The 17,855-nt window shown below is 37.5% G+C and overlaps 1 protein-coding gene across 1 annotated transcript in view; it reads left to right on the forward strand.

Annotated features, from left to right (window-relative positions):
- LOC147513885 (WD-40 repeat family protein / beige-like protein) overlaps positions 1–17,855 on the forward strand; it is a 35,706-nt gene that overhangs the window by 10,920 nt on the left and 6,931 nt on the right. Inside the window, exons 6-28 of the mRNA XM_086597204.1 lie at positions 2,278–2,382; positions 3,164–3,277; positions 4,277–4,353; positions 5,792–5,873; positions 6,620–6,949; positions 7,060–7,679; positions 8,586–8,670; positions 8,865–9,059; positions 9,645–10,190; positions 10,270–10,413; positions 10,559–11,035; positions 11,879–12,027; positions 12,230–12,299; positions 12,420–12,503; positions 12,594–12,650; positions 12,788–12,856; positions 12,999–13,085; positions 13,222–13,338; positions 15,545–15,694; positions 15,875–15,959; positions 16,072–16,192; positions 16,362–16,458; positions 16,534–16,647. Coding sequence (XP_086453330.1) covers positions 2,278–2,382; positions 3,164–3,277; positions 4,277–4,353; positions 5,792–5,873; positions 6,620–6,949; positions 7,060–7,679; positions 8,586–8,670; positions 8,865–9,059; positions 9,645–10,190; positions 10,270–10,413; positions 10,559–11,035; positions 11,879–12,027; positions 12,230–12,299; positions 12,420–12,503; positions 12,594–12,650; positions 12,788–12,856; positions 12,999–13,085; positions 13,222–13,338; positions 15,545–15,694; positions 15,875–15,959; positions 16,072–16,192; positions 16,362–16,458; positions 16,534–16,647 — 3,975 coding nt within the window. The remainder of the gene's footprint in view (positions 1–2,277; positions 2,383–3,163; positions 3,278–4,276; positions 4,354–5,791; positions 5,874–6,619; positions 6,950–7,059; positions 7,680–8,585; positions 8,671–8,864; positions 9,060–9,644; positions 10,191–10,269; positions 10,414–10,558; positions 11,036–11,878; positions 12,028–12,229; positions 12,300–12,419; positions 12,504–12,593; positions 12,651–12,787; positions 12,857–12,998; positions 13,086–13,221; positions 13,339–15,544; positions 15,695–15,874; positions 15,960–16,071; positions 16,193–16,361; positions 16,459–16,533; positions 16,648–17,855) is intronic.

The raw sequence follows: 17,855 nt of genomic DNA on the forward strand, positions 1-17,855 counted from the left end.
GGTGGAGAAAAGAAAATTCATCTTGTGAAGTGGGACGTGGGACCGGCTTTGTCTTTCTAAAGATGAGGGAGATTTGGGGTGCAAGCACATCTTACTCATGAATCAAGCATTGATGACAAAATGGTTGTGGAGATTTGGAGAGGAAGAAGAGCATTTGTGGCGGAGGGTGGTGGTGGACAAATATGGTGAGGGGGCTACCAAATGGATCGTAAAGGAACCTTCAAATTCTTATGGAAATACTCTTTGGAGGGGCATTGTGGATGGATGGAACAAGTTCGTCAACAGGTATCACCTACACACCTGGCACCAGAGAATCTATTTCATTTTGGGAAGACATTTGGGTAGGTGAAGTATCATTGAAGGAGAATTTTAGTGATATCTTCGTGTTGGCCACTAACAAGAAAGCATTAGTGTCAGATTACATGGAATGAAGGGAACAAAGACTTGAGTGGAATGTGATTTTAAGAAGAGATTTAAATGATTGGGAATTTGAATCCTATGAATAATTTTTGGCTAGTATTTATAAGGAGGGAGAAATGTTTGGTGACGTGGATATAAGGAATTGGTTGTGGGACAACAAAGAGGAGTTTTCGGTGTGGTCGTTCCATCATGTGTTAGCTAAAGGGTATGCTTTGCACAACCTAGAAGACGAAGAGATAATTTGTGACTTTCCTTACAAAAAGATATGGGCGGATTCATTTCCATTTAAAGTGGCTTTCTTTTGTTGGCTTGCTTTCTTGGGGAGAATTAAAACCATTGATGTCTTGAATAGAAGAGGTATAGAACTCCACAATGTTTGCCCATTTTGCAAAGTGAGTGAGGAGAGTGGATCATCTCCTTCTTACTTGTTCCTTTTCGAAGAATATTTGGGACTTTTTTCTCATCATTCCTTCAACCTTGGAGGGCACCTTCTAACATCAAGAAGCACTAAGTAGTAAACTCATACTACAACCACTTTTTAATAGAGCATCATGGATTGCGGATCACCTCCCTAGAGCTATTGTTTGGAACTTGTGGAAGGAGAGGAACACAAGAATATTTGAGCAACTAGAAAAAGATATCCACAAGGTAGTGGAAGGGATCAAAGAGAAGTTACACAATTGGGCATGTGCTAACCCATGTTTCAAGTGGGTGACCTACCAAGACTTTATTTGCAATTGGGATACCCTTGTAGTATAAAAGGGTTTATAACCGGGCATAGGGGATCCTCTTGGGCATTGAGTAGCTCCTTGCTACTTAGCCTATTACTTGTAACACTATATCTTTATGTTATTATTAATGAATTGATTTTTACCGATAAAAAAAAAAAAATGAGTGAACTTTTGTGACCTCCTTTTGCCACTGATTTTTTTTTTTCTAAATATCGATATATATCAATGTAAATTTTACAATACCTCATCTCGCCAACACATGATCCAATAGATCTGCCAAAAATATGGGAACTTGGGCAATCCAATAAATTAGTCTGGCATGAAATTTGGTACTATGTCTGCTGTAAAATCCGTGGTTGAGGTCCAAGTCTCTTACCAATAAAGGCTTAAGCCTTGAGCCCAAGACTGTATACTGTACCCTAAGGTGTAAAACCTCATTCTAAAAGTCCTCAGCAAATATATAGAAAAAGGTGCAGGTTGAAGTCTCCAGCCTCGCATTTTCTGCTCAATGCTTGCCTCGCATTTTCGTCGATACAAATCTCTAGAATTTATTGACATGTGCATATAAGGTTTTACTACCCTCTCTTTTTCTTACTAATCCGGAATTAGACTTGCCCCCTCCTAATTTATTGAAAATTAGACATAACCTCTCACTGGAGTTCTAAAGTGCTCCTACTTGCTGAATTCGGATGACTTCTGGTGGATATGATCTCCTACGATGGAAGCCATCCTCAGAATAAATTAGCTCATACGAGAATTCCTACCCTTTCCAAAAGAGTTGGAAGTATGTGGACCGTCCATACTTGAACACACCTTCTGGGAAGGTTAGAAAGGTTGAAAGAGCTGATTTTTTCTGAGATATCCGTTGTGAATAGATCTTACCAGAGAAAATATTTGATATTTATCTTGTACGCCCAAATTTGAAACTCCAGTGGGGTTTACATCTAACCTCTTTTTTGGGTGTTTGGGGTTGCAAATTCTTAAATTGTATATTGGGGAAGTACAAAGAAAAGAAAAACTCTAAGATAAGTTGTGGTATTATTCATTAATTTTGTTAAGAAGAACCTTATTGAGATCCTATATCAGCTTTAGTTCCTGAACTTTTTTTTTTTCTACATGATTTCAGGATCTTCTGTTTTTGGCTTGCAGTCATCCGGAGAATAGAGGCAGACTTACTAGCATGGAGGAATGGCCAGAGTGGATATTGGAGGTTCTAATTTCAAATCATGAGGTAAGGCCGTAAGGCAAATTGGCCCTTGATTTAAGAGTTGTATAAGTATAATTATCTTATTATTAAGGTGACTGGAATATGTAGGACAAATATTTTACATACAACATGAGAGGAACAAGAAATATTAAAAAAATAGAAAAGCTACAAAAGAAAAAAGTAAAAGAAAAAAAATTGGTTGTCTGACTATGAAGCTCCCAAAAGTTGTGTCCCTCCGCTCCTCCCAAATCATCGTTAATAAGCCACAAGCCCCATTAATCGATATTACCCACATATTATATCCTCACGTATCTCTTTTCATCCACAAACCCCACATAATCTCAAAAGGTATATACTCCGTAGTCTGCAAACCTCAGGAGAATGCTCTTTCTTAAGGCCTAGGATATTGGAAGATCTTTCACCAACCGCCACCGGGGACCTACTCAAGCAAAAGATTGATGAGCAATCATCTCACCTTCCCAGACACACTAGATTCGAGTGTGACTGAACGACTCCCCATTAGACAAGCATTAAGTACTTTTACAATAAATTTTTCTTTTGACGAAGTTTGTCTATGGTAGGGATTTTATTCAAGGCTGCATTCCACACTTAAAAGGAGACTTGAGTGGGAATTTTCGATTCTTTAGAAGCTTTATCACCTTATAAAGTCACTTGCCATTAAATCTTTGTTTTAGATGCAAAAGGCTGTTTGTTTCTGTTACATTATACTGTGATATATGCATCTACGTGATACCCAATTTGTATACGAGAATATACTAAATTCTGTTTTTTTCTTTTTTGGCAGAGAGGTTCAAGCAGTTATACTCATGGTGCCAACATTGGCGACATAGAAGACCTCATACACAACTTCTTGATAATAATGTTAGAACACTCAATGCGCCAGAAGGATGGGTGGAAGGTTTGTCTTCTCTTGTATAATTTTGATACTCATTGTCTTTGTTGTTTGTTTTTCCTCATTGGTCTTTGAATATCCTCACGTTCTCTGGATTGAATTTTTTTTTGATAATTCTTTGCATTCCTTCTATTCTTGTTTGGATTTATTCTTTGGATCTGTTGCTTGCCTGTGATATATAGAAAGATTTTCTTCCATTACCCAATTTCTGGGTTAAGGCATGGAGGGTTCTGGAAGTGGTGAACAGAGTAAAGGCAATGCCATGATGGAGACAGTGGCTGGAACTAAAGAGGGAGAGGGCGCAGAAAGGTGTGAAGTGGAGGACGAGGATGATGCAGGGGAGGAACGAAGCTAATCTCGAGGCTCCCAGGGGTGTTTTCGTGTGTTTGTAATCTAGTTTAGGTCGGTTGTTTGGGGTGCATGGGCTCAAGATTTTAGTCTCTTGCTAATTAAGGTTGACATAATCTTTTTTGGTCATATCAATAAACACATTTCTTCTATTAAGAAAAAGAAAGAAAAAAGTCGTTATTAGAGCAAAACATAGAAACATTATGAGTTTTGAACGAACATAATTATGCTTGAAATTGCTTCATTCACTATTGAACAGAGTGGAAATTATGCTACATTTAATTCATTATATCCACATCTAACATACAAAATTACAAAAGGCTTAGGGTGAGTTCGTCCACTTACAGAAGACACACCATTCTTTATGTTTAACAATACTTGTGTAACATGTCAATCACTACATATTTTTTATATATATATTTTTTATTCTTTTGTGTTGTTTTTGGTTTGTTTTTTTCTAAATGAGCAAAATTTGTATTGATGAATGAAAAGTTACATGGGAAGTTTTGGTGACACCTACACTCTTTGCTTAATCAATATTCCCAAGGTCACAACCTTCATTCACTAGTAATAGCTTCATGTGTTTCATTGAGTTCAGCTGTTAATATGTTACTTTGGCCTTCATTTACAGTATTTGCTCATTGCTTGCTTTTACAGGATGTTGAAGCTACAATTCATTGCGCAGAATGGCTTTCTATGGTGGGTGGGTCTAGTACTGGGGATCAACGCATGAGGTAATTACATTGCTTTAGTATGTGCTGTATTAGGAATCACATGTCTTAAACTATCTAGATTTTTATGATAAAGTTATTGAAGGTATTAAAGACATGGTCTGCTGTATTATCCCATTTTTTTAACCAAGACGCACAGATCCAACAATGGTTGCCACGGAAAAGATTATTGAATACAGTCTCGACTTTCTTAGAGAAATATATACATTGATATATATACATTCGTTCTACATCTGTGTGGACATCTCATATTGAGATGAGTAGATGACATCATAGTATAAAATATCGGGATATGGGTATTATTTAAACTCAATTTCTTGATATGTATCGTGGATATATCCCCTCTTTGGGGATATTTTACATTGTTTCATATGCAAATATCGTAGATATATCCAAAATATCGTGGATATTGTGAATATTTCTTGATATATCACGATATATAATTTATATTTATTTGAAATATAATGGTAAATATTAAATAAAATTGTTATCTAAACAAAATATCGCCATATATCTCCAAATATTGCCAATATCATAAATATTGTCGAAATATCCCGATATTTGCAGTCTTATATATCTCTAAACATGTCGCGATATTTATGTATTCCTTGCTGAAATCTCGATAGATATCGCAATATATCACAATATTTTGTACTATGGATGACATACCTTTTTGTTTTCCGTTTTGCAGGAAAAGTGTGTAGCATATTAAATTGAAAGTGAAATGTAAAGTGTACAAGAGAAATGACATACTTACCTATTGAATTAGGATCAAATTTTCTCCGCAGGTGATGTATCCTCCATGGAGATCATCGTCACAAAAATCAGCTCCATTTGAAAATGTCCAGAATAGTAAGAACATGTAAGAAAAATGGATGGTTCACAATTTTTTGGTTTTTGCAACTTTCTGCAGCACTCTTTTGACCAAGTTAAATACTTCCATAATGAGCTGATTTTTTGTGAAGATGATCACCATGGTGGGAAGATCTTGTTCACCAAAGATCACCCCTTAATTCATTGTGTAAGTACGTCATTTCTGTACGAGATGTGCAAAGAGATGTCTATCCATCCATTTCCTCAAACGTGTGTGTTTACCATTTCCTCAAATGTGTGTGTTTATTTTATTTCCTAGGACTGGAAAAGTAAAATTTTCATTAATGCTAAAACCGGATAGTTGGCTGAGATGGTCAAATATATAATGGAAAGAAAAAGGAGGAGACAACGAAAAGAACACAACAGACATACACATAGTAGCCCCTCTTCCGAAAAGGACATAACCTGTTACGATTATAATAGGAATTTGTCACCAAAATTCAGAAGCTCATAGGGATCTCCCCCAGCTGCTTCCATAATTTTGATCTGTAGAGATTAAGTCTTAAGTCGTAGTTATTTTTTTTGCCAACCATCATCTTATTTAATTTGGTCCTATATATGTTTCAAGACGTGAAGAGTCATTGCCGATATTCAAGAGGAGGCTCTTGGGTGGCTTGCTGGACTTCTCTGCGAGAGAACTGCAGGTCCAGGTAATTCTTATTAATTAAAGATACTGCTTTCTCATTAAACAGATTCATATTGCTATTCTGGTATTGCTAGCATGTTTGGCATTATAAATAATTCTTGGTGAACTTTATTACTTTCATTCTAAATCTCTCTGCATGTTCATTGTCATCAGTAGAGCCTCACCTGAAATGTCTCGATATATGAACGTGATAGCGGCTAAGTTAACGTGTCAGCAATTCATCTACTCCTCCCTTCAGTCAGCACCTTTATCGTCTTCTTTTCACACTTTTGGCCCTGACTTTTGTTCTAATATGTGTTGTTACAGTGTTCCTTGTATACGTTGGATCCAACGAAGAAAATAAACTTATTGATCCCTTTTTCAGAGCTGACATGTTCATTTATAACTCCATCTTTCTAGTTTCATCATTACTCCAGCTCAATGTTGTTTTTTCATCATTAGCCTGAATGTGTTTTCTTAACCATGCCATGTTTTCACAAGTTTTATTTTATTACTAGAGTAGATGATAAACTGGCATTTTATAGAATTGTTTTGGATCTCAAATTGTGTACTCACGAGTTCTTAACATCTGTTTCACTTCTGTTGCCACTCTTTTCTTGGTTAATGGCGTAGCAGGATGAGATTTTAGAATGTTTATGAAATATCTGTGTTGTAGTGTTGCTTGGTTTGGTGGTCTGTGTCATATGTTATCTTAAATAAAAGGAAGAAAAAACTGCAATAATGGCTACATTCAGCTATTTTTTGCAACAGACTCAAGTCATTGCTGCTGCAGCTGCTGGTGTTGCAGCCGAGGGTCTGTCTCCAAAAGATGCCAAGGCAGAAGCAGAGAGTGCTGCACAGCTTTCTGTGGCTTTGGCAGAAAATGCAATTGTGATCCTAATGCTTGTTGAGGATCACTTTAGGTTGCAAAGCCAACTATTTAGTTCTTCACGCTCTGTGGATGTTCCTGGCTCTCCCAATTCATCTGCCTCACTGACAGGTAGTCGGTTGAGTTCATCAGGTAGAGGTCCTGGTGAGTCTTCAGAAGCCTTAGGCTCGCAGAAGTTGTTATCGGCTGAATCTGGAGGTCTTTCTCTTGATGTACGTATAGTCTTCTTCTTCTCTCTCTCTCTCTCTCACCACACACTCACACAGTACCTATTGTTTAATTTTACTTTGAGATTCCTTACTACAGTTTGTACTACTGTCAGGTTCTTGCTTCTATGGCTGATGCAAATGGGCAGATTTCCGCATTGGCAATGGAACGTCTTACGGCCGCTGCTGCTGCAGAGCCTTATGAATCTGTTCGGTGTGCTTTTGTCTCCTATGGGAGCTGTGTATCAGATTTATTAGCGGGTTGGAAGCATAGAAGCAGGATGTGGTATGGTTTAGGCCTTTCATCAAAAACTTCAGTCTTTGGTGGTGGTGGCAGTGGCTGGGAATCTTGGAAGACATCCCTGGAGAAGGATTCAAATGGATACTGGATTGAACTTCCTTTGGTAAAGAAATCAGTTTCCATGCTTCAGGCATTATTGTTAGATGAAAGCGGGCTTGGAGGTGGACTTGGAATAGGAGGAGGTTCTGGCACTGGAATGGGAGGGATGACAGCACTCTACCAATTGTTGGACAGTGACCAGCCCTTCTTATGCATGCTGCGTATGGTACTTGTCTCAATGAGGGAAGATGATAATGGTGAAGATGGCATGTTTGTTAGAAGTGGAAGCATCAAAGATGACAAATCAGAAGGATTGTTTTGGCAATCAAGCAATGCAACAGTTGAAAGCAATGCTCGTTTAGCAACAAGGAAACCCAGATCTGCATTGATTTGGAGGTAAGAAGATTTTACTTTTACAGGAACTATTTTTCTACATTTTTCTTTTAGAGTGCCAATAAGATGAAGACTGAGCACTTATGTATGTGTCTTTCAAAAGAGGAGGAGGGGGTGGGTGTATCTGTCAAGCATGTGTTGAACTCTGAAATCAACACCAACTCATGATTGCAAGATATTTATTTGATTTGATTATATATTATGTTTTTCTCTCTTAATTGAGATTTTCTTCTCCACACAAGGAAAATATATAATACAAATCATGAAGATCATCTCCACAAAGATTCAACTCAATTGATAAACTCTAACCTTGTGAAAAATTGTTTTCAACTTTGAAGTTTTTTTAACGCACCAGATATATCGAGTTTCTCACCCTATTTGGCAATGTTAAAAATGTTCAAATGAGCTGAAGTTTTGTGGATATGTTCTTCATGGCTGGTAGATCATGTCCACGAAAACTATGTCTTAATTTAACTTGTAGTGTGGTAGTGGGGTGCAGTATAAAATGTGGTTGAAAAAGTTTAGTATACTGATCCACCACCTATATATATCCTGCATTTTAATTGGATGGATAGTAAGTCTGTGTTGGGGAAGCTAATACTTAATGAAGTTGGTTATTAGGAACTCTGGAACTCGGCATACTTGCACTTGTTCTCTCAACCTTTATCATCTTAAAGTTTGGTTTCTATGCTTTAATGAACTAATGACAGGATTATGCAACACGTGCTCGGAATTGGTTCCCCTACACTAGAGTTCAGTAGAAGCAGAAAGTTCCCAAGCAGCGATTTCTTTTTCTTTGTTGTTCTAATGCTCTTTATAAGCACAAATCTGCTCCTTTGCCACACTGGTTTAGGGAACAAATGCTGTTCCGTACTTCAATGAAACTAAATTAAGCTGTATGCTTTACAGTGTCCTTGCACCTGTACTCAACATGCCAATTTCTGAGTCGAAGAGACAGAGAGTTTTGGTTGCATCTTGCATTCTATATTCTGAGGTCAGTTCAGTTGTAATTATCTATTTTTAATGTATTTCTATACACGGTTACACTGTGCTATTCTGGGTGGTTTAAAGTTCTTATATATCCCAACTCTATAAGTCACAACTGATATTTTGACATTTCTTTCCTCTTGAAAAATGGTTGGCAGAGCTGCCGGCAGATTCTCACATGTTATCACTTGCATGATGTAGGTGTGGCATGCAGTTGATAGGGAAAGGAGGCCTCTCCGTAAACAGTATCTAGAGGCCATTTTACCACCATTTGTTGCTATCCTCCGGCGGTGGCGCCCACTTTTGGCTGGAATTCATGAACTTACTTCTTCAGAGGGTCTCAATCCACTCATTGTTGATGACCGTGCTTTGGCTGCTGATGCGCTTCCTTTGGAGGTAATTGAAAATTTACCAGCTCCTACTCTACTCTCTTTGTATTAATTGTCAGAAAAAGAATATATTTATCCATGCATTTCATTCCGTGTGGCTAGTCTTCAGCTTCTATTTATGTATTAGGTATACGGTATATAAGGGTAAGGGTTACATAGGGTGTTAGGTATAAATGTGTAATGTAAGGGTAAGGGTTATATAGGCACTGGGCTGTATGGTCCTTGGAGATTAGTTTCTGTCTTCAATGTATTGATGTAAGTTCCAACGATATACCAATTTGATATCTGTTTTTAGATCCCAAAAAAAAAAAAAAAAAAAAGAAAAATGAAAAAAAATGAAAGAAGTACTAATTCTGTTGTATTTGTTTCTTGTCATTTAGGTTGTTGTGATCTTCTGTCCAACTTAGCACACACGAACAAAGATATCTAATTCATGCAATATGCTTATGAGCACCATTAACGCTCACATTTATGCTTATATCTCTGAATGCTACACTCTAGTTGCCCAAGAATCATTATGCTGATAATGTTTTGCTTTAAGTTTTTATTTTTTTACCTGAATTAAAGTCTGTCTTATGTTAATTCATTTCAGGCTGCTCTCGCCATGATATCTCCAGGATGGGCTGCTGCTTTTGCATCTCCTCCTGCTGCACTGGCACTGGCCATGATTGGTGCTGGTGCTGGAGGTGGTGAAACTGTAGCACCTGCTAAAAATACGCAGCTAAGGCGTGACTCATCAATGTTTGAGCGTAAACCAGCTAGGCTTCACACATTTTCAAGCTTCCAACAGCCTCTGGAAACACCGAATAAGTCACAATCCGTTCCAAAAGACAAGGCTGCTGCAAAGGCTGCTGCATTGGCTGCTGCACGCGATCTTGAGCGCAATGCTAAGATTGGTTCTGGAAGAGGACTTAGTGCCGTTGCAATGGCTACATCTGCGCAAAGGAGGAGTTTAACTGATATGGAGCGTGTGAAGAGATGGAATGACTCTGAAGCAATGGGTACTGCGTGGATCGAATGCTTACAGTCAGTTGATACAAAATCTGTTTCGGGCAAGGATTTGAATGCGTTATCATATAAATATATTGCTGTTCTTGTTGCAAGTTTTGCTTTAGCAAGAAACATGCAGAGGTCTGAGGTATGGTATTTCTGATACTCTAAAAGCTGGTTATTCTAGAAATTGTTTGTTTGTCAGAAAATGTTACACCTGTCTGCAGATTGACAGACGCACACAAGTTGGAGTTATACATCGTCATCGTTTATGTACTGGATCACGTGCTTGGCGCAAACTTATTCATTGTTTAATAGAGACGAGAGGCCTGTTTGGACCTTTTGGAGAGCATCTACACAATCCTGAGCGTGTATGTTGTCAAATCATTTGTATAAGAAATCGGTGACAGCCTAGGATTAGATTCTCTTTGCTGCTCTAAAATTTACTAACTGGTGTGAGGTTGTCGGTAATTAAAATTTCTAAGTCGTTGCCTTTTTCAAATTTGAATTACGCAGGTCTTTTGGAAGTTAGACGTGATGGAAAGTTCCTCAAGAATGAGAAGATGTTTGAGAAGGAACTATAGAGGCTCTGATCATTTGGGTGCATCTGCTAATTATGTAGATCATCTCCTAACAAAAACCGGCGAGGAGAATATGTTGGGTCCTACTGCTTCTATTCTGGCGGCTGAAGCAATTTCATTAGAGGAAGCAAACGAAGATGATGAGCAGACAGAGAATAATAATCTAGAGGGCACCCCTGATGGTTTGGAACAAAATGAGGATAAACAACAGAGCCAGTCTGAATATGCTGAGCAACACAGGCAGGTGGTAGGGGACCCTGTAGTTGCTCAAGTTTCTAGCAACGAAGATTTATTGCAAACTTCTTCCACAGCTTCCCCAGGTTATGTTCCTAGTGAAAATGACGAAAGAATTATCCTTGAACTTTCTTCATCAATGGTCCGCCCATTGAGGATTACACGTGGAACATTCCAAGTAAGTATCTATTTTCTTTGTTTTCTTTGTTTTCGTGTTAAGTTTGATTCTTACGTGGAATCCTGTAAGTTTGCTATTCTCACGTGGAATTTTGTAACGTGTGTGCATCTGACAGACAACATTCTTTCTTCTATTTATGGAGCTATATGTTGCCTTGTTTTTTAGGCTTTTGCATGTGATAAAGAGCCTGTTTTCCAAACTGTAACTTGTCTGCAAATTAATGTGACAGGAGGTGCTAGTTAGGGAGGTTGTATGTTTCATTCTCAGCATCATTCAAAGAGCTCTTTTAGATGATAATATCCCTTGTACCAGGATTCCTGAAACTTAGAGCATCTCTAGGTGGGCATCAATTTGGCCACATCTACTGAAAAACTACTAAAAACTGGAAAAACCATCTCTAGGTGGGTAACATCTTGGTCACATCCACTGCCTGCTAGCTGGATTGGTCACAAATTTGTTACCAAGGTCTGTGGATGTGGCGTGACAGTCTGTGTGTTGCGTGGGACTGTGGGTTTGTCGCGACAGTGGGAGTGTTAATTAACCCACATGACACTTCAGTTGTCGCGTGGGTGAGTCCTCCAAATTCATTGGCAATGGATTATGTTACCTACCTAGAGATGGCTCGTCTTTGTGATCTCTATTCTACAAATTGGTCACATTTTGTGGAAAAATCAAGGTACCCTCATAGAGATGCTCTTATAATATCAGAGAATAAGTATGGGGTTTGCAGATATTTTAAACAATTTTTCTTTCTTCTTATGCATAATAACAAATAAAGTGTCCTGAAGATGATATGAAACCATTATGCTTGAACTAATCCTCATAACTGATCTCTTGTTTCAGATTACTACTAAGAGAATTAACTTCATAGTCAATGATAACACTGATGACATCACCATGGAGGATGGGAAGGGATTAGCATCTGAAAACAGAAACCAGGAGAGGGATAGGAGCTGGTCCATGTCTTCGCTTCATCAAATGTTTAGCCGAAGGTGTGATTACCAAAGTTTTGTTTATTTACTGGGATCATTTTCTGGCATGCTATATGCATTGTTGGATTAGATTATTTGCGCTTCCGATATATAGCTTTTGTTATTTGAATGTTGCGTTACATTGTCAAATTTGTCTTTCTTTATTACTTTGATATGTTCCAATTATGCCTATGCTTATTATTACAGTAGTATCCTTTTACAGATATCTTTTGAGAAGAAGTGCGCTAGAATTGTTTATGGTTGATCGCTCGAACTTCTTCTTTGATTTTGGGGTATGGTATATTGAGTTCAGTTTTTCTTTTCCGTGTGTGAAATGAAAGACACGGAATGTAAATATTTTGGTAACTGCATAGCTCCTTACATATTTACTGTACTTTGATCAATTGCTCCAGAGTATCGAGGGGCGAAAAAATGCATATCGAGCTATTGTTCAAGCACGTCCTCCTCATCTTAACAATATCTATCTTGCAACACAGGTTAGTACTTTTAATGGATAAGTCATACAATTTAAATCCTAGGTATTTTGTTTTTAATTCCTACTTCCTTTCAACAATTCTTGGTTGTAGAGACCTGAGCAGCTGCTTAAGCGGACTCAGCTTATGGAGCGTTGGGCAAGGTGGGAGGTAAGGAACTTAGTAACTAGTCGGCTGTAGTAGCTCTTATTTAACTGTATTCTTATCTTTAGTGACACCGTTTTATGTTATTGAGTAGGGTAGCTACCTAACAATTGGGTATGTGTATTTTTTTTAATTTTTTGCAGATTAGCAACTTTGAATATTTAATGCAGCTTAATACACTAGCTGGTCGTAGTTACAATGATATCACCCAGGTTGGTGTTTTCGGAAGTTTGTAGATCTTAATACCTCTGTTGTTGGCCACACATTTTAGTGTCCTTAATACCTTACACAGAATGCTAAGATCTGTATCTTGTTTTTCTTATTCATTCTTCTTTTGCTTTTTCTTCTTTGCAGTATCCTGTTTTTCCATGGATTCTTGCAGATTATAGTTCAGAGACTTTGGATCTTGAGAATCCTTCATCTTATCGTGATCTGTCAAAGGTGACAGTCGTTACATTTTTGTTTGGTACATTTATGATGAATCACTTATGTTACATTTCATGTTACCTTTTGGCTGTTCCCAATCTGCACTTCCTTGGACTGGTTTTCTTACATGGAATTCTTGTTCTTTTTGCAGCCTATTGGAGCGTTAAACGCTGACCGGCTTGAAAAATTTCAAGAAAGATACAGCTCCTTTGATGACCCAGTCATCCCAAAGTTCCATTATGGTTCACATTACTCAAGTGCTGGAACAGTAGGTTTTTCTATTGTTTCGAATATCTAGTTTTTTACCCTTAAATATTAATAATAATAATAATAATAACAACAACAACAACAACAACAACATTAATAGTAATAATAATAATAATAACTATTGTTATTTTTAGTGTAAGAATGAATCTACTGTATTCAGTTTTTCTTCCATTTTCATGGCTATGAACTTAAGATACTTGCTGCTTGCACCATTTTTCTTTGTCTAAAGACAATAAGGGTTGTAGAACATGAGTTCGTTTCTTTCAAGGTTCGGTGGTCAACCCCATGGGCCGTGAACCCACTAGTTTAGTTGCTGCTTTATTGTTATTAGTATAAATAAGGATTTACAGTTAGGGTTTCAGGAGGTTGTTTTAGTTGTGTTTATGTGTGTTATGAATTATTGAGTGATTATCAATAAATGTGAAACTTTTGAGGGTTTTACAAAGTGTAGATTTTGATTAAGTGATACTTCTGCCATTTCAATCTACATTATTTGGTATCAGAGCGGTTGATTTTTAGGAAATTGTGCAGAAAATACTGTTCATTGAGGTATTGTTTATAAAGAACTGTTCACAGAACACTGTTACGGTACTGTTCACTGCGATTTATTTCTCTGGGGAAAATATATATATATATATATATATATATATATATATATATATATATATATATAAAAAAAAAAATCAAATTTTTATTGTTATTATGGTGAATCAGAAAGCAACTTGAAGTCGTCCTCCATCCATGGATACTTGCATGTCTCGTTTAGAAGAAAGTATGAAAAACATGACACAGATGTTCCAGAATCTGATCGAAGCAAGGTTTCCAGTCTAAAGAGAGGTGCAACAACCACCTCCACCACCACATAATAATGGTTCGGTGGCTAGTACTGACGATGTGTCTCAGGTTGACGGTTCAATCTCCCTTCTGATGGCAACAGATCCAGAAAACGATAGAGAGAACAGAGTTGGTAGAAAAAATAACACCAACAGGGATCCTCCCCTCAATGGGGAACGTGAGGGTGTACCCCTCAATGATGGCACTGCTCAGCTGCTGGCAGGTGTTGAAGCTCCCTTATTTGGCGCTTCACCAATCTTTGATAAGTATGAAGATGAGTCTAGTTTTGTTGAGTATGTTGATCCAGTTTGGGAGGGTTTTGATATTTAGTATACAAAGCTCTTTAGTTATGTGTATCTAAAGTTACAATTGGAGGTATGCGTATTTTCTATTTTGGGATGTGGTAGTATTCCCATAGAGCAGAGAGATAATGTTGGTGGCTTTACATCTTTCTTCTTACATCGTTTTGCATATGGTGATTTTGCAAACTTGTAGACATTATGGTGCATTCTTCTTCTTGTGAGTAATTATCTGGGCAAAATTCGAGGTCGAATTCGTTTGAACAGCGGGAGAGTGATGGGCATTAGCTACAGTGAATTTCATCAGTCAATTGCGTATACAAACTCGAGACGAGTTCTTTTCAAACTGGGTAAAATGTTGTAGAACATGAGTTCTTTTCTTTCAAGGTTCGGTGGTCAAGCCCATAGGCCGTGAGCCCACTAGTTTAGTTGCTACTTTATTGTTATTATTATAAATAAGGGTTTACGGTTAGGGTTTTAGGGGGTTGTTTTAGTTGTGTTTATGTGTGTTATGAATTATTTGAGTGATTATCAATAAAGGTGAGACTTTTAGGGTTTTACAAAGTGTACATTTCGATTAAGTGTTGCTTCCGCCATTTCAATCTACATTAATAAGGATACACCAATTTAACATAATTAGGAAGAGTTTCATTTTGAAACGGAATACATTACAACTCCCACTTTAAAGACAGCATGTGATAAATTTTTGAAGACATCTATTAAGCTATGTCTAGTGCACTACTATGTTACATGGGCACACCATATTTAAAGTAATCCGTGTTGGATACCCACATGTCGGATAGGTATCCACGTGTCCGTGTTGGATACATATTCTGTGATATACCTCAAATTTTCATATTTTGCCGTGTCAGACACTCCGTATCCGTGTCGGTTATGGACACACCTATCTGTGTCGATGTAACTTAGCTATTAAACAATTCGAATATATAGCACTATTGATTCATTTCACATGCCATATTTTGACCTGTCATCTGCATGATCTGGTGGTATATTTATTTGAGGTAAATTACCTGATTCTATTGTTTTATCTGACGACGAATGCTTCTCTTACAGGTGTTGTACTATCTTGTTAGAGTGGAACCGTACACTACTCTTTCCATTCAACTTCAGGGTGGAAAATTTGATCATGCAGACAGGATGTTTTCAGATATAGGTGCTACTTGGAATGGTGTCCTTGAGGACATGAGTGATGTCAAAGAGTTGGTAAGATTTTTACTGTACCACTAACACCAGGATCTCCTTTTCCACAAGTTTCTTTGCCTTGATGTCTTGTACTTTGTATCTGAAATCATTATATTTTCACAATGTTCACTCTTTTTCATATTTGTATTCCCACACTGGCAAAGATTGAGTAGTGATGTTTGCTTCTTTGATACATAATAGGTTCCGGAACTGTTTTACCTTCCAGAGTCTCTAACTAATGTAAACTCGATTGATTTTGGTACAACACAACTGGGTGGAAAGCTTGGTATGTATGTCTTAAGTCTAAGAACCATTTTACTAGAATACTCCGTTATTGTCCAACACTATGCATCTTGAGAAAAAAAAATTGTTGTCTTAATGTGCACCTACTATTGCAGATTCTGTCCGCCTTCCTTCTTGGGCTGAGAACCCTGTTGACTTCATTTATAAGCATCGTAAAGCTCTTGAAAGCGAGCATGTTTCTGCTCATTTGCATGAATGGATTGACCTCATATATGGGTAGGTCTTGTTTTTGTTCGCAAATGGTTTCTAAAGCACTTTCCACGACTTCAATACGTAATCGTCTTGTGCAGATTTTTTCCCCATATTATAATTAGACTGGATATTGCTCAATAACCAACCTTGGAGATTCCTTTAACACAATTTTCTTAAATAAATTTACGTTCAGATATAAGCAGCGGGGAAAAGAAGCTATATTGGCTAATAATGTGTTCTTCTACATTACTTATGAAGGGACTGTTGACATTGATAAGATTTCTGACCCTGTAAGTATGCTTTTTCCTCCTATGATATTTCATGCTTGGATTCTTACTTACACTTCTACCTAAAATTTTGAAAAGGTACAACAACGTTCAACACAAGACCAGATTGCATATTTTGGACAGACCCCATCCCAGCTTCTTACTGTTCCTCACTTGAAGAGGAGGCCACTGGCAGATGTTCTACATCTTCAGGTACATCTTCATTCTAGTATCACTAAACAAATTGGGTTCATGCTTTTATACAGACATTTTATGTGATAGAGCCTTGTGTATACTGTTATTATTTTTGTAAGACTTGGTATTTGGTAATTAGTGATAAAATATTGAGTCAACAGTTAGAATTACCTTTTTGAGTCAACAGTAAAGTGGCGGCTGCCAATGTGTACTTTTTACTACATCCAACTGGAACCATATTGGTTCTGGTTCTGGTAGTGGTATTACCTATATCATTAATTGATCTGAGTATCTGACATTAGTTAGGTTATATAATTTTTCTGTTTTGGTGGAAAGCAAGAAATACGAGATGAATTATGGGGACTTGGGGTGGTTTTTACTTAGTTATGCTCATGGAGATGCTTCTCTGTTCTGGGTGAGATTCTTGATAAATCCCACACAAGAACTTTAGGATTAAATTTATTCCTTCAAGTAGCCTTCTATTATTGGACCGCATTCCTTTGAGAGGCACATATGATGTACGTTTTGAACAAAGGCGTTAAGATAATCCAGACAATGCTCTTAGTTACTTTTCACTTGCTATGAGGATGAAGAGTGTAATGGGTTCTGTTATCTCACAATACCAAAATGTCTTTGTGAAACAAAGACAAATTCTTGATTGTTGTCTTGGTATCAATGAGATAATTGATTCCACAATAAAAGAAGGTAATGGAGGTGTGGCGGTGAAAGTTGATATGATGAAAGCTTATGAACATGTATCATGGAGCTTTCTTGACTATGTGATGTAAAGGTTGGGTTTTAATACAATGTGGAGGCGATGGATTAGGGTGTGTATTTCTTGACCTGCTCTCTCATTTTTTCTTTATCTTGGTAACTGAGGTGCTTAGCAAGATGGCTTAATTGATGGAGGCTGGAGTTCTTGATGGTTTTGAAGTGGCTCCAAGGGAAGACTCTTTGGCAATCCCTCCTTTACAATTCACGGATGACACAATGTTCTTCATTAGGGCATCGATGGAGAAGGAAAGAGCTATCAAAGATTTTTATTATGGTTTGAGAAGGCACCGGGATTGAGAATTAACTTGACGGAGTCTAAAGGTGCATAGTGTGCAGGAGGTTGAGAACTTGAATCGGTTTTGGGGTGTGAGGTTCATCACTTGCCATCTACTTATTTGGGGACTATTTTGGGGGAAGAAACAAGTCTAAAGACGTATGGGTCAAGGTGCTCA

This window comes from Coptis chinensis, chromosome 3, assembly GCF_015680905.1.
Source record: "Coptis chinensis isolate HL-2020 chromosome 3, ASM1568090v1, whole genome shotgun sequence".
Lineage (NCBI taxonomy): Eukaryota > Viridiplantae > Streptophyta > Magnoliopsida > Ranunculales > Ranunculaceae > Coptis > Coptis chinensis.